The following is a 19,053-nucleotide window of genomic DNA, read 5'->3' as shown; positions in this document are numbered from 1 at the left end:
CTTGTTATCTTAATAAGTGAACTTTCCGACTGTGGTCAACGTAAAGAGTAATATTGGGTCCCGTTCAGAGGTTTTGAAGAGGCAGGAGTAGTTTAGACGAGGTGGCGAGCTACATTAGCTCCGTAGAGCACAGCGGTGCGTTAGCCAGTCATTCATAATAGGCTTGTTATCTTAATAATAAGTGAACTTTCCGACGGAAAGTGAACCAGTTAGTGAACGATTGCGTTCCAGAAGTCCTTCTGATGGATTTTTCTTGGCTGTCAAGTGTTTTATCGTCCAAAAAATCGCTCTGAACGTGATTTAAACGATAGTATACTGTATACGCTGTATTAAGTCAATGGGGAAAGGCGCTCTATTTTCCCCCACGCTCAAAGCGGATGTGACGTTTATGGGCGTTCCTTTCTAGCTCCGTGTTGGTGTATGACTCTGTCTGTGCTATTGTGCTTCTGTTATGTTTCCAATGGGACTACAGTTCCGTGCAGCAGTGACTACTTCCCTTACTCAGCTTTCGGGAGCAAACACTGATGTGATTAATTGAATTACAGCCAATTTGAGACATATATCATACATCATCATTATACATCCAATAAACAGTGCAGTGGCGTCAAAGACAGTATTAACCCAAAAAGCATTTTAGGCTATAATTGTCATTCAGTCCATTGGGTGTCATAGTTTGTGAGTGTGTAACTGTGTACCGGTATATCCACTGCATTTCGCTCTGGGTCTGACTTGGACTAAAAGAGCTTTTTTTCTTTTTTTATATATATAAATCTCCATCCGTCTGTGTGCACCTTGCCTGGAAACCAGACGAATCTGCCAGTGCGAAGAAAAATAATTTTGCCATCGCAGCAGGGACGTGCTGGGCCCCTGATTCAGCCCGGGAAAGAGCCTGTTTGTTTTGTATTTATCATTTTAAAAATGATTTAAACTAGTGAAAACAGCCGATCTACAAGCACACAACGCCTCGCACACCGCGAGGCGTTGTAGATCTGTATTGGAGGCTGTTTTCACTACTTTTGTGCAACAGCCTTATATGATGAAGCAGGGCTTTGCTTTGCGAAAAAATGTATACATTTGAAACTTGGAGATACGAGGTTTCTGCCCGACAGTGACGATTTACTTTGTTGGCCGCCCAGCCCTCAAAATAGAACGAAGGCCGACATTTTATTTTTTATTTTTTCCTAATGGCCGGCCTGGACCGGCCGGGAATGGACCGGCCGTTCGGGAGCTGTCCCGCTTTTCCCAATGGCCAGCACGTCCCTGCCTCGCAGTGATATTAGTCCAGCCACACCAGGTTTGTGTGCACCATGCAAATGTCATGACATCCCTTTCCCTCGAGATCCTCTGCATTCTGTGTCTGTTGACAGCTTCAACTTCACCCCTAACATGTTGATACTTACTTTTTACTGGTGTCAGTCATCTTCTTCTCCTATTAAAAAGTTTGCAGCTGCTGTAAGGACGGTAAAGTTTATGCATTGTCAAGAAGTTACGACTGCATGCTCTACCAGACATTGAATCGAGGGGGATTGACGTGTAGCTTATGTTAACTCATTGAATGCCCTTTTCAAGATGGCCGCCAAGTACCAGGATGCCACGTTCTTAAATTTCTAGTGCACGGATCAATTTTTAGTGCACCGATTGTGCACGCCCATGCACCATATATGCACCATATGTGTAGTACTTTTAAAAATAACAGCTTTCAAACAAAAAAATCCGCTTGGAAATCCGTTCAGGCATTCATGAGATAGAAGCCTTCAAAGTCAGACAAAACAAACACTACCACCTTCCTAAATTTCGAGTGCACGGATCAATTTTTAGTGCACGGATCGTGCACGCCCATGCCTAGATCATGCACCATATGTGTAGTACTTTTTAACAGCTTTCAAACAAAAAATCCGCTTGGAAATCCGTTCAGGCATTCATGAGATACAAGCCTTCAAAGTCAGACAAAACAGCCATTTTTGACATTTTGAAAGATGTGTTTGTTATGGGGCTAAACAAGCAATTTCGCAATTGCAATCATGACTAATACATTTGAGGCATTTTTAGAAATTTTTTTATAAAAAAAAATTTTGAAAAAAAAAAAAAAAAAAAAAATTTTTTTTTTTCAAAATGGCTTCCAACTCGGGAAACTCGGGCTGTGGCAGCCTGGGAGTACTGTAATAACTCGTGAAACTCGTGCCTTGGCAGTCAATGAGTTAAAAGGGTTACACGTGTGCAAATTGATGATGTTTTATGATTTATTTATTGCCTTTGGAGTATTTATATTCTATTCTATTCTATTCTATTCTATTCTATTCTATTCTATTCAGCAATAGGCCTACAGTATGTTGCAAAATGCTGTGAAGATTCTTGTTCACAATTAGATGAAGGTGTGTACTGTCTAAAATGCCCTTCAATAATGCAAATACATTTGGAATCATCTTAATACAAGTGTTCTTAATTGGATTACCGGTATACTTGCTTATTTGGGTTAAGATGACCAGAAACGATGTTAGTATGACAATTCTAGACGGTTGTTATAATCTGGTTAACTCGTTTAACCTCGCCGCCCTTATTGTAGGCATGTCGTTCTAGGCGAAAGTGTCCAAAATTATTCATATTCTTTTTTCTTTTTCTTTTTTTTACCCATTTTCTCACCCAGTGCCAACTACCTAACCTGTAGTCCTGGTTTCCGCTCTCCCCCTGCCGCGCCAGGGGAATTGGGGAGCACCTGGCTGGCAAGGGTTATTATTTTATAATAGGGTAAAATTATTCATATTCTTTTCAGAAACGTTAAAAAATATACATTTCAAACATTTTGAAAATGGCACTTCTACAATGCTTGTATGGCTATTGATGCATGGTGTGTCAAAGTGTGCGGGGCTTCAGTGGTTCATTTTCTAATACTGCACTTCATGTAAATGCAGTGAATAATGCGGAGCGGCTGCAAGATGACTGGAGTCAGTTCTTGGTGCTCTAACAAGCGGGTGACAAAGGGCCCTTCTCGGCTGTAATCAACTTTGCAGCCCACGCCGGGGCTGGAGCCGAGAGAGCTGAAAAGATGAATGTGTCAGCTCCTGATCACAAAACAGCCATACAGCGGACTGAAGCGCTGCGAGTTCAGTAGCTGGAAGTGTCTCAAGATTAAACAGTGAGATCTTTCTCTTGATCAGTGCCCTCATCCTACCCTCCCGCCCACCCCATGCACCTGCTAGTCACAGCCCCAGATGTACTCTCTCTTTGGTCCCCTTACACTCTCTGTGCTTTGACTGAATATCTTTCTTTTGCCTCTCCTATCTCTTCCAACCTCTTGGAAGAGACCTTTTTCGCTTTATCTTCTGGCTTTTGATTATCATCTGGGACCCAGAGAACACAATGTGAGTGTGTCAATGCCAATATTTCAGCTCACTCACTTGCAATATGACTTTCACATGTGCGCAGTACTTTCTTACCTTCATCTCTCTATCTGTATGTCTGTCTGTATGTCTCTCTCTCACACTCACACACACACACACACACACACACACACACACACACACACACACACACACACACACACACACACACACACACACACACACACACACACACACACACACACACACACACACACACACACACACACACACACGCAAGCTCTTATTTTGTCCCTGCTTCCTCTTTGATTCTACCGTTTGATCATAAACAGAGGAATACTGCATAATCCATGAGTAAACTTTCCTAGACTCTATCACGACTCCATCTCCAGTCTGTCTCTCTCACTCTCTCTTCTTAAGGCCTGTATAGGGCCAGACAGACAGCATGACACGGTTAAATTGCTGACAGAATCACATTCCAACGCTCTCTCTGTGAAGAAATGACTTTTCCATTTATATTCGGTCACAGTGGTGTACTTTTCATTTTGAACTGTTTAATGTGATTCAGGTCAGATAAAAGACCGGAAAGAAAAGCTTAGTTAAGATAAGACAAATGCAAACTGTAGCCTAGTGTTATACTTGGGTGTGAATGATCCACTGAATTATTGTGTGAAAATCTCACAAATGACAAAAATAAAAGCCACAATGCTATAGGCCATGTTTACAGTAATATTTTTCTTGCTTTTTCATCCTTAAACCAGATTTATACTTAGACTCATAACAGTGTATAAATCAGGCTTTTAGGCTACAGCAGGAAATAATCAAAAAGATAAAAAAAAGAAAAAATGTCTTTGTGCAAGCAGCCGTTCCCAGAGCACTTTACCTTTTTGAATATTGATGATTGTTATCTGGTTCATGGCTCGGTGAACCACTGCCTTCATCAATAATACATGTATGACAGTCTGGGATATGTTTATCTCACTTCTACTGTTCATTGACTTCCAACTTTCATGTTATGATGGTGGGTGAGTGCAGCGGGGCTGCTGCCGACCGGGGCCAATCCATACCATTGCTCTTTTCTGCTTCGATCAGATAACGCCCCAGTTTTGCACTTTTAAACTCGCTCATTGACAATGCAGGCGGCAGAGAGAGAGAGAGAGAGAGAGAGAGAGAGAGAGAGAGAGAGAGAGAGAGAGAGAGAGAGAGTCTGTGTGTCTCTCTCTCTCAGACAGACAGACAGACAGACAGACAGACAGACAGAAAATAAACAGCTCAGATAGAAGCTGCTATCGCCTGTCATCCATACATTTGAACACCCCCCCCCCCCCCCCCTCTCTCTCTTGCTCTCTCACATGCACACACCAACACATGCCAATGTATTGCCTGATGTAGCCACCAGGCTACTGCGTTTGGCAACAGTCATTCTATCAACATTTGAATCTTGAGAGGGAGATGGTTTACTATTCACTGTGGGTCATTTGAGCAGGGGTCATCAGGCCAGGATCTACCATATGGGCACCCCCAAAAAAAGATTTTTTTTTAAAAATCAGAATGAAGTAAATGATGTCCACCATCCCCTGAAACAAATGCTGTGAGAATGCTGCTGAAAAGTGCTGATTGTGTGTTAAGTACAATGTACAATATTTCATGAAAGTCAAGTCAACTGATTAAAACTCTACCGGGCTGCGCTGAGCCAACTGCTGCGGCAGATGTTATATTGGACCTACATGCCTACATATGCCTACAAAACATTTTGCGCGCACACAGGGCACCTTGGCGCTTCAGTGCCCAGGGTTCCTCTGAGGTGTTAATCCAGCCCTGGGGGTCATCATCGCCATGCTGGCTTGTGGTGGACATTTTTGCCAAAATGTTATTGTTGCCATGGTCATACAAATGAGCAGACAGTAACATTACCAGAAACGTATACATACAGAAACACATCAGAGATGTAGCCTTAAAGAACTTTTACAGGTCTGTCTAAACTCTAAGAGTTGTGTGGTGTTTGAAAATAAAGTTGAAAAACCAGTGTCCTTGTGGACTCCTAATGTGCCATAGTGTCATAGTAAATCAGTGTCATACTGTAGTCTCTTCATCTTCTGAAGAAAACCTGGAGACTGACATTCAGTAATTGGGTCTATGATCAACATGAGAACATTATGTTATGTAAAATATTTTTTTAATTTGCCACAGACAAGGACAACTCTTGCCACAGAGTGTATGGCCACATTGATGATCGCTGAGTTGAGGTATTAACCCATTTATGACTGAGGCAGATTCTAAAAAAAGCCTTCACAAATCCTGACATTTTTTATTTTACTTTTTTACCCCACAATGTATTTATTTGTTTCACCTGGTGTTAATTGTGTAATGTAATCCTGGCCTCTCTCTGCCAACCTGGGGAGAGCAACGGACTGATTTCTGATTTCCCCTCCGAGGCAGTATAGAGACCAGGATTATGGCATATTGTCATTAGAACTAGACTTTTGATGTAAATATTTCTAAGCAAAATGTTGTACTCAAAAATCAGTATAAGGGAGCGGTTTTGCAGTCGCTAAATCGCACTGTTGTGAAGAAAAAGAGTTGAGCCGGAAGGCAAAGCTCTCTATCTACCGAGCAATCTTCGTTCCTACTCTCACCTGACCTATGGTCATGAAGTGTGGGTCATGACGGAAAGTATAATGTCGCGGGTGCAAGCGGCCGAAATGGGTTTCCTCAGACGGGTGGCTGGTATCTCCCTTAGAGATAGGGTGAGAAGTTCAGTCACCTGAGAGAGACTTGGAGTAGAACCTCCTACACTTGGAAAGGAGTCAGCTTAGGTGGTTCGGGCATCTAGTTACGGATGCCCCCCGAGCACCTTCCTAGGAAGGTCCTCGATGCACGTCCCGCTGGGAGGAGACCCCGTGGCAGACCAAAGACCAGGTGGAAGGATTACATCTCCAAACTGGCTTGGGAACGCCTCGGTATACTCCCTGAGGGAGTGGAGGAAGTTGCTTGGGATAAGGAAATCTGGAAGTCTCAGTTGGAACTGTTGCCCCCGCGACCCGATTCCAGATAAGCGGTTGAAGATGGATAGATGGATGGATGGAGACAAAAAGCTTTTGAGAACCACTGCCCTATAGGGGACAAAGGGAGAACATGCAAACTCCACACAGAAAGGCACTTTCGTCAACCTTACCTAGGGTATGGGCACTGATTACGTGGAGGAGAGAATACGCCCCCAGCACCGCCAGCAGGAATCAAACCCACGACCAGCTGTGAGGCGACAGCGCTACTGACTGTGTCACCATTCTGAAAAACAAACAAATATGTATTCAGCAACTACTACCCCAAAAGGGGTTCCCGTCTTGAAAGGTAAAAACCCCAGAATTGGTTCCAGTCCTAATAGCCAAGTGGTTTTTCATGGTAGCAATACTGACACATCAAGTTGCGTAATGGGTTGGCCACTTCCTTCACAGGTGTTACCAATGATACTAATTAACACTCTTACCCAATATGCACAACAGTAGCACTTGACCAGAATGGAACACAACCTTAATGATGATAATCATTGATAACACCTCACCTGAAGGCATTCACATTGAATAAATAAACTGTTAGGCTCTAGCAGTTACTGTAGCCTAGGTTATGTAAGTAAGTTCCCACTAGCACCTTGGACACTTTGTTAAGGCGAGGTCAAAGTGGGAAAATCTCGATATTACTATGTGTCATTAGTTCGACTAATAGGGGTAGGGTTTTAGGGTTAGGTTTAGGCATAGTTTTACTGAGGTTAGGGGTTTGGCGTTTGGGTTAGGTTTAGGCATAGTGGTTAACATTCACCTCTGGTGTCTTTTCAACGTCATCATAAGCTATCAGCCAGTCAGTCAGTCATTCAGTCAGTCAGTCACTATTAAACAGTATTGAAGCAATAAGCCACGGTGAGACACTTTCACCTCGTGTCTCACCACGCCTCTCAGCCGTTATAAAATACCAGGTAACCAAATGCCTATTGTGGCTTATTGCTTTTCTAAACAATATGGCAACATGAGAAATCATAAAACTGTTCTAGGCCTATTTCACTAATTCACCACAAGGTCGGCAAGAAAGTAGTTCCCAGCTACAAGAAAGTAAACCCAACGTTTTGGCCAAACAACACAGGTGCAGATAATTGGTGCACTGTGGAACACTGGGTTTGATGTAAACTGATTCAATATGTGGATTCATAGTGTCATATGCCACGTCAATTAAAGGGAAAACCAGCCAAACAGAATCAAGGAATGGAACTAGCCGTTTTAGAATATATTTTTGATAACAAATCTTTGTGATGGAATTAGGTGATTTGTGAGGAATAATTAATAACAACAAGAAGCGTGCATTTTCAACATGCGAGGTCCCCGGAAATCAGTGCAGTGTGAGCTCACTGCATTGCATTCCCCCTCTCCTCTCTTCTCCTCTCCTCCAAGCGGCTCAGCTGCTTCTCTCGCTCTAGTGTGTGTGGGACTCGGCAGCACTAGAGAGAGAGAGAAAGAGAGAGGAAGATAACAAGGAAACGAAGCAAGCAAGCGACGATATAAAAACATGGATATGCTGGCGAACGCAACGAACGCGGGCTCGGCGTGGTTCCTGCTGCTGTTCCTCGCGGCGTGGCTCCTGCTGGCCGCCGTGGAGAACGCGCACGGCCTGAGCCACGGCGAACACCGCGACGACATGGACCAGATGAGCCAGGACATGGAGTGCAAGATGAAGAGCGTCACGGTGTCGGCGCTGCCGTTCCTGCGAGAGAACGACCTGAGCATCATGCACAGCCCGTCGGCCTCGGAGCCCAAGCTGCTGTTCTCCGTCAGGAACGACTTTCCCGGCGAGATCGTGGTCGTGGACGACCTGGAGAACACCGAGCTGCCCTTCTTCGTCTTGGGTGAGTGGACTAGACGCTTCCCCTCAATCTCCCCCCGGCCCCGGCCCGGCTGCACCGCACCGGCCGCGGCTCATGCATCCCCCGCTGGTTGATCGTTCGTTACACCTGCAGCTCTTCGCAACAATATGGGCATGTTTTGTTAAAGTATAACGTTAGCCTGTTATTATAGGCCCCGGCAGAAAGGATGATAACAACACCACAGCAATTCTGGTTTGTTCTGAAACGATCACGATCGTGCATGTCTCGGTCAAACGCCAATGCAATAGGCCTGTTGTCGTTGCATTGTCAAAACAAGCTGGCCAATCATATTGTATGATTATTATTAGCCTACACATTGTGCAGCGACACACTGCTGCTATGCCACCAGTTAGCACAAGCAGGCCACGCATAGCATAACAACAAAGTGTTTCAGTTTCTCCTTATGCCACTGTCTGGCAGACATCATCAAACTGGTGCATGTGTGGGCAATGTCTGTACAGTGCATGTTTATGCACTAGTAGGCTACACACACATCCCTACGGACACACGTGTTCACACATGTAGGCGTGTCATAGAACGCGTTCAACTGAGCCAGTCAACTTAATGCCTACCACTTAGCATACACACTTGTTTTGTCTGCATTGTTTGTTTGATAAAGCATACACAAAGTCAAAAGTTGTTACAGCTAAAATGCTTTAGAGTAGGCTATGTGTTCCATAAAGTTGAAAAATTACACGGAGATGGCTAAATTTAGGCTAGTCCTGGTCGTTGTGATCCTTCTGTTGTTTGTTTCAGATGAAAGTCATACAGCGTGGGTCTTCAACAGGGGGTCCTCAGAGTTACTACAGGGGGTCCTCCAAATCTTTGAGTGAGAGAGCGTTTTTTTTCCCCCCTCCTTAAATTATATATCCATATTCCATGAACTTGTAGCCAAAAATAGCAGATCTACATGTGAGCTTGTAGATCGGCTATTTTTGGCAAAGAGCTTTGGTGTAGAGGGGAAAAAGAGCACACTAAATACAGAGTGAAAGGTCATTAATCCAAAATACACTGATGATTGTGCTGTCAAACGATGAAACTACATATATATGTATGTATATGGAATCTCTGAGGTTGTGGGGGTCCCTGCTTCATCTCTCTCTCAACTAAGGGGTCCTTATCCTGAAAACGTTGAACCCACCTGTCATCAAAAGTCAGATGTTTGCATTCAAGCTCCAGCCCCAGTCAGTCCAACATGCTTCCATGGAGGAACATGTGTTTGAAAGGGCCGCTGTCCATGGTCCTGAACATTTCAGCACTGCTGTAGGGAAAGCAGATGTTCTTGACATGTTAGTAGCTGCTATAGTTTTAGAAGTTTGACTGGCACTGAAACTCGAATGTGCGGGGATCTTCAACGTTTTGAGGCCAAGGACCCCTTAGTTGAGAGAGAGATGAAGCAGGGACCCCCACAACCATTTCCTAGATTCCATTTAGTTTCATTGTTTGACAGCCAATTTGTGTTCTCAGATATTTAACCACTTGAACCGTCAATACTTACCGGTAATAAACTTGACCTGCTCTTTTCCCCCTTTACACCAAACCTCTTTGCCGAAAATAGCCGATCTACAAGCTCACAACGTCTGGCAGCGCCTCGCAGCGCGAGGCGTTGTGAGCTTGTAGATCGGCTATTTTTGGCCAAAGTTCTCTATAAAAAAGGAGAAAAAAGTTTTCTATCACACAAAGATTTGGAGGACCCCCTGTAGTAACTCTGAGGACCCCCTAGGGGTACCGGACCCCCTGTTGAAGACTCCTGCTCTAGTGGCCTACCACAGCATGCTCCCATTTGACTATACTTTTGTCGGTTTGAATTTGTATTCTTATTAAGAGCAGACCGGGGTTATGTCTTTGTTTTGTGTGTTGATGGTGTGTGTGTTTTATCCATACTGTTGGATTTGTTAAATGCTGAACAACATGAGGATTTAGCATTATTTTGACAGCTGACGCGTGCGTGCGTGCGTGCGTGCGTGCGTGCGTGCGTGTGTGTGTGTCTTGTCATGTGTGAGCACATCAGAGCCCTATACTCTGTTTAGAATACATTCACTCTCTGGGTTTGTTAAGTCTCCTCCATTTGACCGCACTCTGCTCTAGTTATTGGCTCCTGGGGACATCTTTCCTGGAGACCCTAACCCTAACCCTTTTTTTTGTGTTTTCATCTGATACCGATAATTTCCGTTTTTAAACACCCTCTTTTTTATGTCCTACATGCTTATAGCCTACCTGTAGAGCTCACAACTCTTGGAACAGCTCGATTGTCCCATTCCTTTAGACGTTTCATAACATCTTTATATGAAGGGTTTAAAGCCTGGAACCAAGCCAACCACCTATGAGATAAATCATGACCTTAGATTCATGTCAAAACAACATAGGAAACCCCCCAAAATAGCAAAAGTACAAAATTGTGTAGGAACTCTTCATCCCATAAACCATTTTGAATGACTTGCAATGTAACAGATTGCTTCTTCTTGCATTTGAACTTTGTCATTAGACATTGTTAATTGCGACCGTAGGTCGCAAGTTTGAAAACCGGCACATCTTGTCCACTTATCCCTGTCTCTACGTCACGCCTGACACTGTGGTTCTATGGGTTTGTCTCTCTGACATCATGCTCTGTTGTCACTGTGATGCCAGGGGAACCACTCTTAACAGAATGGGTTTGCCGCTCTGGGCTAGGGCTTGATGTCCCTTTTATGCCCTGTCCCGATGTCATCAATATTAAGCGCATATCTGGGAATGCCCATGTTTGGTAATGCCAAATGAGGCATCTTACTAGTAATAGTTTTATACTTTTATTAGTGAAAATAGCTCACAATGTGTGATGTGTTGTGAGCTGTACTACTGCGTAGTACTGCTCTGTATAGGGCCATATACTGTATGATCCAAATATCCAAATAAACAAATCTAATTCTCAATATCCTGAGGCAGCTTTCAATTCATGCATGCTCTACCTATCTCCCCTATGGATCTAAGTGTAGTTACTTGAGACAGAACACATATTGAGGAATGTCAGGTAACAGTTGTCAAGTGGAACCTTTGAGTTCTTTTTATCAGGCTTCATATTTGAAGTAAATATGGCCCCATCACATATAGGTAAAATAATCATGCAAAGTGACATGTACTGTTAAGCAGAATTAGCTATAGGGAGGCAACTATCAATTATGTTCTTAACGATTTTTCTTTTGATAGTTTTTTCTTCGATTAATTGAATAATCAATACATGTTTTTTCTTTGATAATTTCTTTCTTTTTTTATTTATCACGGTGTGCAAAAATAGTAGATCTACAAGAGCTTGTAGATCAGAAACTCGTTTGCAAGAAATTTGAAAGAATCAAAAAATGTTAAGGGATTAAATAGATATGTTAATTACTGTTGCAGCCCTAATGAGCTTTGACAAACCTATAAATGGCAAGTACAGTAAGTGATCAGCCATGAAAATGACTATTAACACATGTCTATCACCATCCAGACTCAGTTTTATGGTTGTTTGTTGGGTGTTGTTCTATTTCTCAGAGTGGACCACAATGGAAACAAGCTTTGGCTTTTTTGTGTATAATCCTTGTTGGCGTTTTATAAATGGTGACATTGTTGTGATCTTTGAGCGGTGCTAAGCTCCGACATCTGGCTTTGTCCGTATGTGTACGCCCAGGGTCACATTGGCCAAGCTTCGCAGGGCAAACAGCACCACTCACATCACACTGGGTGTGAGTATTATATATATATATATATATATATATATATATATATATATATATATATATATATATATATATACCGTAATGTTTTTAACTGACAAAAGTATTTTATTCTATTTGCACCTAGGTGTTGCTGCTGTGGGCTACATAGTATGAACTATAGTTAAAAAGCAAGTACCATTAGACAACAAAATAATTATTTGCAATATCAACACTACTTTTTCCTTCTAGAACACTTGCAGGTTTTTAGTTTCGCAGGATGCGAAGCTTGGCCTACATATTTGCATTAAGTGCCCAGTGTTTGTTGTGTGCCCAGTGTCACATTGGCCAAGTTTCGCGGGACGATTAATGAAATTAACTCTTACATAGCACCGCTCACTTCACACACTAGGTGTGATTTGTATGATTATAAAAGGAAAACAAAAAATTACATATACTGTAGTTACTGTTTTAGTGCCTATGCATCACATGCAAACATGTAATGCTAGGTTTGTTGCAAGGAATAGCAGCATGCTAACCATTTTGTTGTTTTAGGCAGGGCCTGAGGCTTGTAACGTTTCCACCTGAACTACATGGGCAGCGAGTGCCTGGGAGTACAGAGGTTCCCATTTGCCAGCTTGCTTAGAGTGGAGAAGTTCAAGTTATGTGTTTCCAACCATTCCAGTGGATTCTCCTCACTAACCAGCATGCCCAGCTCTGCTTCCACTGTTTGCTGGCTTCTTTCTGTACACTACACACCCATGGGGCTCTGTGCACCCTGTGGTACCTTTTTTGGGGGAATTCACCCTTTGTCAGCCTTCTGGTTGGTCCCTGACTGACCAACCAGCAGGCTCTTTCTGCCTTGTCCCGCCCTGGTTCCGCCTTTTTTATGTTGAATTTGCTAAAACATAATTTTTGGAGGAATATAAACATTTAAAAAACATGCCCAGTCACTATACTGCCACTGAGAGGCTCCTTTTTTACTGAAACCAAGATTAAAATGAGAATTGAATACATAGAATAACAATACGAAGCAACTGAATTACAATGGTAGTGGATGGAGACATAAGGACTTTTGTCCCCTCAAGACACTGCAACCAATGGGTGTGAAGAGCGGCGGGACAATGGGCGGGACTTGACAAAGGGTGCTCTTCTAGGTTTTCACATCTTCCTTTTAAGGTGGGGACACGTTGTGAAGCACTGCATGTCCTCTTATACCTGGCAGGGACACACAAAACTGTTTTGTGATGGCGCCTGAGAGCAACCTCTAGACGTATCCAAGAATATGTCTTTTGTGTAATCTTTGTCCATGACCAACAGTCGTTGGGTTGAGGATTTGTTGAACAGGCGTTGACTGATGAGATACTGTAGGAGCAGATTCATCTCCTGAGAGTGCATCAGTGTTGAATTTGTCGACTAAAACTATGACTAAAATGTTTGTTGACTACCGTTTTTCACTGACGAACACTAAATAAAAACTAAGCTATGATGACTAAAAGTAAGACTAAATATATTGGCAATTTCGTCATCAAAACAAAACAAAACAAAAATGTTAGGGAGGAACTAGTGGAGAAGAGATCCAGTAGAACTAAAAGACAAGTCATTTTATGTTTGATTGCTCTCGGGTGTTGCGCTCTGAAAATAGCAGATCAACAAGCTAACAACACATCGCAGCGCGACATGTTGTTAGCTTGTAGATCTGCTATTTTCAGCATGCAACCAAGTGTAAAATCTGCCATTACGACACCATCAAGGCCTGCCAAAATCAACTGTACATTAGCGGACTAAAATCTTGTGCTATTTAGTCAACTTCTCATCAGTGAGTGATGGTTTTCTTTTCCTACCTTTCAGTACCTTGGCTTGACCCCCATCTTCATGACATATATAGTCTTCAACTTGTGGCGCTTTCTTTTTAGTGTGCATGCTGAAAAACCTAAACGGATTGTTAAAAATAAACTGTAACATTATTGAAGAGTAATAATTTGCTGATCAAAGTTTGTGAATGCCCTAATTTATTGTTGCTGCGCCTCCACGCTGGGTGATCAGCTCATGTGTTCCTCTTCCAGCAGACAACAAAGCAAGTCTACTTGGCATAATATAAGCATCGCAATATACCGCAATGATGTTGTGCAAACAAAATGGTTCACTGGCTAAATATTTCACTGATCTTGTTAACACAAACAGTGTAACATGACTTTTGAGGGTCTTTTCTACTTTGGCTGTACTAAAAAATGCCTGAGAGATCGCCTTGCTGAGCGTAATGCTATTAGAATTAGGATCATGATTAGCCCATGGCCAGACAGACACTTAAGTGAATTTCACAATGCTAATGATTCTTTATTGCTCATACTGTAGAGGACATTGAACAAAATTTACAAATGACAATTTAGGCATTTAGCAGATACTCTTATCCAGAGTTACTTACAGTACAAGAGCGATATCGGAGTCGGTTGCATGAAGCATTGTCAACAAACAACAAGGCAAATGGTCACATAGAGTGAAAAGAAAAGCGATTTAGTGCTGTTATGCAAGTAACTTGGATGCCAGGTAAGTATCAAACCTAGCATTTGGCTAAACAGCAGTGGTGGACAGTAACTAAGTACGTTTACTCAAGTAGTGTACTTGGGTATAATCTTGGGGCACCTTTCGTTACTGAATTGATTGATTGATTGAAGACTATTAGAAGTTTTGCATAGGAAAAGGTACAGTTTCATGACGGTACATTTCACTGGTACAAGGTCTACTAAGAGGAGATCCATGAAAAGACTAAGCTTATTTCCACAGGAAACCAATTTCAATACTTTTACTCCTTCTCGACTACATCTCAGAGGCTAATAATGTACTTTTACTCAACTACAGTTATTTCAAAGCTTTAGTTACTAGTTACTTTGTAGAGTTGAATTATTATTACAAAACATACATTAATCACTTCAACTTTGGTGTGATGCGACAACAGTATTTTGGTACTTATAGTATATTTTACTTTGTACTGGTACTCAAGTCAGTTTTGATTACCGGACTTCTACTTGTAACTAGGGGTGTCGACGGTTAATCGGTTAGCCGACCATTAAGAAAAGACCGGTTATGCTTAACGGTTAAACGGTTAATTTTCATAATAATATTTTTGTTTGGACTATGGGGATGTGATTTTGTTAACAGGACTGCTGGTTTTGTGTCGCGTGCTGTGCCACTGCTGTGTTTCCTTTTCCTCTCCTCCCCCTTCTCCCTCTTGCCTTGAGCTCGCTTGGAAATCAAATGGCCAGCGCCGTCGCAGGGCGCGCGATGGAAAGAATGCGCATCCCTCGTTGTCAACATCAGTGTTGTCAGATCAAATTAATGCGAGACACCCGGTCAGAGAGCAGTGGCAGACCTAGCTCTGTAGTGGTCTAACGCTGTGGTGCAGAGCTAACCATGAAACCAAACTTCGCCAAACTTTGCTCTACTGGCAGAAAAGATAATTTGACAGCCAACTCCAAGATAATAGCCAAAGATATTGTTATGCCAAGGTACTAGGGATGGCCAAATGGAGATTTTTTTCTTAACCGATAACCGAAAGGCCTTATCAGTTAATTAACCGTTAACCGTTAAGGAAATGTCTTCAAAAATGCGTTAAGGAAATGTGTTCAAAATGCGCTATTTTTAGCGATTTAAAAAAGGAAAATACACCCGTTTTTCCATAATAAAGTGCCATATTTACACATTACAAACAATAAACTTGGCTTTCGCCAGGCACCAGTGCGCACATACAGCAAAGGGGGCTGGAAGCCCTTAACTTTTATCAACAGAATTGTCCACCAAAAGGCCATTCAGCCCATGCCTCTCTAACATTCTGTGCACTCCCTGGCTATCGCCTAACTAAACAGCCGCAGCGAGATTCTCATATGTAGAACAACAACTTTCAATCGTATAACTTTTGGAATGGTTGAATCGGCTAAACGTGATGTCCATTTCATTATTTTTCTTCTCTCTCGCCCGTGTTTTGTGTGTGCTGATGCAGCGATCATTGAATTTGCGACTCTGAGCTCAGCTTTGTTATTTTCGCATATCCTACTCTGTAACCAAGACGACTTTAGCGTTCCTCACGTCATCAACATGTAACATTAGAAAGTTGTGTTTTAAGCTCTTCTTAAACGGGATTCAATGTGACGGGGTCTGTTTTGTAAAATCCAATCGACGACGGAGCATTTGTTGAATAAGTCAGCGTGTACGACTCGCGTCGCAGACTCGCAGTTGCGTGAATGCTGGATGTTACACAGCCATTGGTGTCCCAGAAATGTGTGACCACAGCGCGTATAGTTGCATGGTTGATGACTTGATGTTGCGTAGATATTGGTGTACGGGGCTTTTGGTGTGACACATGGGTTGATTTCCTTTTTCTTTTCTTTTTTATCGGTCAAATTGACCGTTAGTGCTTACCGGGTAACCAATTTCTTATCGGTCTAACGGTAACGGTTAGCCGTTGGCCAGCCCTACAAGGTACTATATAAGTGTTGTCCTGGTGAAAGTTTTACGTGAGGTGTTACACTGTGCCCTGTCGCCAAACGAACTGCGCAACGAGAAGAGAGAGCGAGAAATCGCCCCAAAACACACTCGCCCCCCGTGTTTTATGAGTAGGACTACATGGTGGTTTTGATTCCCGGGGGCGGGGCGAGCTTGTTTTGGGACGAGCAGCGCGTTTTGCATCCTCATCTCAACAGCGCAGCAAAAAATAAATAAATTAAAAAAATGTTAATTAACCGGTTAATGCTGTCGGCTAACCGGTTAGGAGAAAAAACCGTTAGCGACAACCCTGCTTGTAACAGAGCAGTGATGTTACTAGGTTTTCAATGTAATGGGTCCCGGGACCCCACAGGTGGTCATTCAAATGGGTCCCAGAAAGGTTTTATGAGTCCTCAGTACAATGTTTTCGAGCGCTGTGAGCTTGTAGGTCGGCTATTTTCAAAATGTTTGCCTTATATTTATTTTACAATTTGGCTAATGTTTGAACTTAGAACTTACTAAAACTACTAAAACATGTGCCCCTAATGAATTCGGGCGCGCAAAATGGCGTCGGACGTCGGGTTGGAATCAAAACATTGACGTTTCTATCGCCTGTTTAAGACTTTCTACGTGGATTTTTATTTGTGTTAACGTAGGATGCTTTCACCCTATGAACAATGGTGGTGTCTGTGGAATTTTAAAATGTTTTTCTTTTACCGCGGACCCGGGTAAATTATTTTAACATGGACTCCAATGGAGGCGCATCCCCGGGACCCCAGGACCATGAGCATGAATGAGTCCCTGGGCGACTTGTATGAGTTTTTGATGCGGGATGCGCACGTAATGACATCACTGACAGAGTATTACTAAATTACAGTATTGATACTTTTACTTAAATAAGCAAAATGTGTACTTTTCCACCATTGCCAAACAGCATGTTATGTAAATAACATTCTTAGCAAACAGTCTGCATAGTATCTGCCAAAAGTCACAAGAAGGTATACTAAAATGAGATGTGCTGTAGGGGGTGAGCTGGAGTCTGAACACTGTCCTGAAGACGTGAGTTTTCAGACTGTGGTGGAAAATGAGGAGTGAGTCAGAGGTGGGAGGTCATTCCACAGCTTGAGTGCCAGGAGGGATATAAGAGTCTAGGACGCCTGGAGCATTTTGTCCAAGGTTACTGTAGCTGTGAGTGGGAAGGAGCAGTGGTGAAAAAAACTACTCACATTCTTTACTTACGTAAAAGTATCAATACTGCAATGTAGATGTACTCTGTTACAAGTAAAAGTATCTACTGCAATGTAGATGTACTCTGTTACAAGTAAAAGTATCTACTGCAATGTAGATGTACTCTGTTACAAGTAAAAGTATCTACTGCAATGTAGATGTACTCTGTTACAAGTAAAAGTCGGGAATTCAAAATGTACTTGAGTAAGGTATTGGCATCGAAAAAGTACTTAAAGTACCAAAGTAAAAGTACAAAATGTATTGAAAATAGCAGATCTACAAGCTCACAACACGTCGCATCACATACGTTACCACATATGGGAACCTGAGTGTTAAATATAATGTCCTTTTAAAAATGTGCAGATATCCTGTTAAAGATGAAGTGCCATTATCCCCCCCCCCCTAAAACATGATTATCAGGTTTTATGATTATACTAGGAGGAAGATTTTTTCCAAAAATCTAGGTCGTCCTCAGACGAGCCCTCCATCGTTGTTTCCAGTCATCTCGGTTCTCCATACATCTGGCCAGCTCATTGGTGTTCTGTGTCCCTACGTCTTCCTTGAGTATGTCCACGTATGTTTTTGTGGGACGTCCTCGCGGCCGGTGCCCGTGTGTTGGCTCCCACAGTACCAATTTGCTGGCTGGAAGCTCCTGGTGTCTTTGGCAGTGTCCTGCTAGTCTCATTCTTCTGGTGGCAATTTTCTCGCTTACCTTTGGTATTCCCTCATACAGGCTCTCGTTTGTAACATGTGCACTCCTGTTGATGTTGAGTACTGCACGCAACATTCTAGTGTAGCACCCGTCTAGAGACTTCTGCAGGGTTGGCTTCAGGGTCCAGCATTCACTGCCATAGAGGAGAACAGACTCCACCGTTGCAAAGAAGAAGCTAAGTTTGATTTGGCGGGGGAGGTTAGAGTTCCATACACTGTTCATGCCGTTCAGGGCCCTCCAAGCGAGTGCCTTCCTTACTTTAAGGTCTTTCTCAGTTGAGTCGACCCATGCGCCCAGGTACTTGAAGTCCTTGACTTCCTTCAACACAGCTCCTTCTGTTGTTGTCAGAGGTGAGTGATCAGGTAGGTTATAGGTGATAACCTCAGTTTTCTTAGCGTTTAGCCTGAGACCAACTTTGGCACACTCTATCTCCACCCTGTTCAGGAGTTCTTGTGCTTGTTCCATGCTGTCGGAGAGCAGGCTGATGTCGTCCGCATAGTCCAGGTCTGTCAGAACTACTGCGGGATGCCGTCTTGACCTCCTTGGTGTTAGCGTGAAGCCAAGCTCTTGTTCCCGTCCCCCTATGGCTTTCCTGAGCGCATAATCTAGAACTATGATGAAGAGGTAGGGGGCTAGGGTGTCTCCTTGCATTACCCCAGCTCGGATGTCAAACACCTCACTGCTGCCATCTGGGGTCACCACTTTGGCCCTTGTTTTTGC

General features: G+C 42.9%; 1 protein-coding gene across 1 annotated transcript in view; it reads left to right on the top strand.

Annotated features, from left to right (window-relative positions):
- Window positions 1–7,892: 7,892 nt before the first annotated feature.
- The window catches only part of astn1 (astrotactin 1), a gene marked incomplete at both ends in the record, with an annotated part of 673,839 nt that continues 662,678 nt past the window's right edge, over window positions 7,893–19,053 (top strand). Inside the window, one exon of the mRNA XM_080725574.1 lies at window positions 7,893–8,229. Coding sequence (XP_080581700.1) covers window positions 7,893–8,229 — 337 coding nt within the window. The remainder of the gene's footprint in view (window positions 8,230–19,053) is intronic.

This window comes from Nannobrachium achirus (genome assembly GCF_963921795.1).
Source record: "Nannobrachium achirus genome assembly, chromosome: 5".
Classification (NCBI taxonomy): domain Eukaryota; kingdom Metazoa; phylum Chordata; class Actinopteri; order Myctophiformes; family Myctophidae; genus Nannobrachium; species Nannobrachium achirus.
The sequence above is the reverse complement of the archived record's forward strand: the minus strand, read 5'-3'. Positions and strand labels throughout refer to the sequence as shown.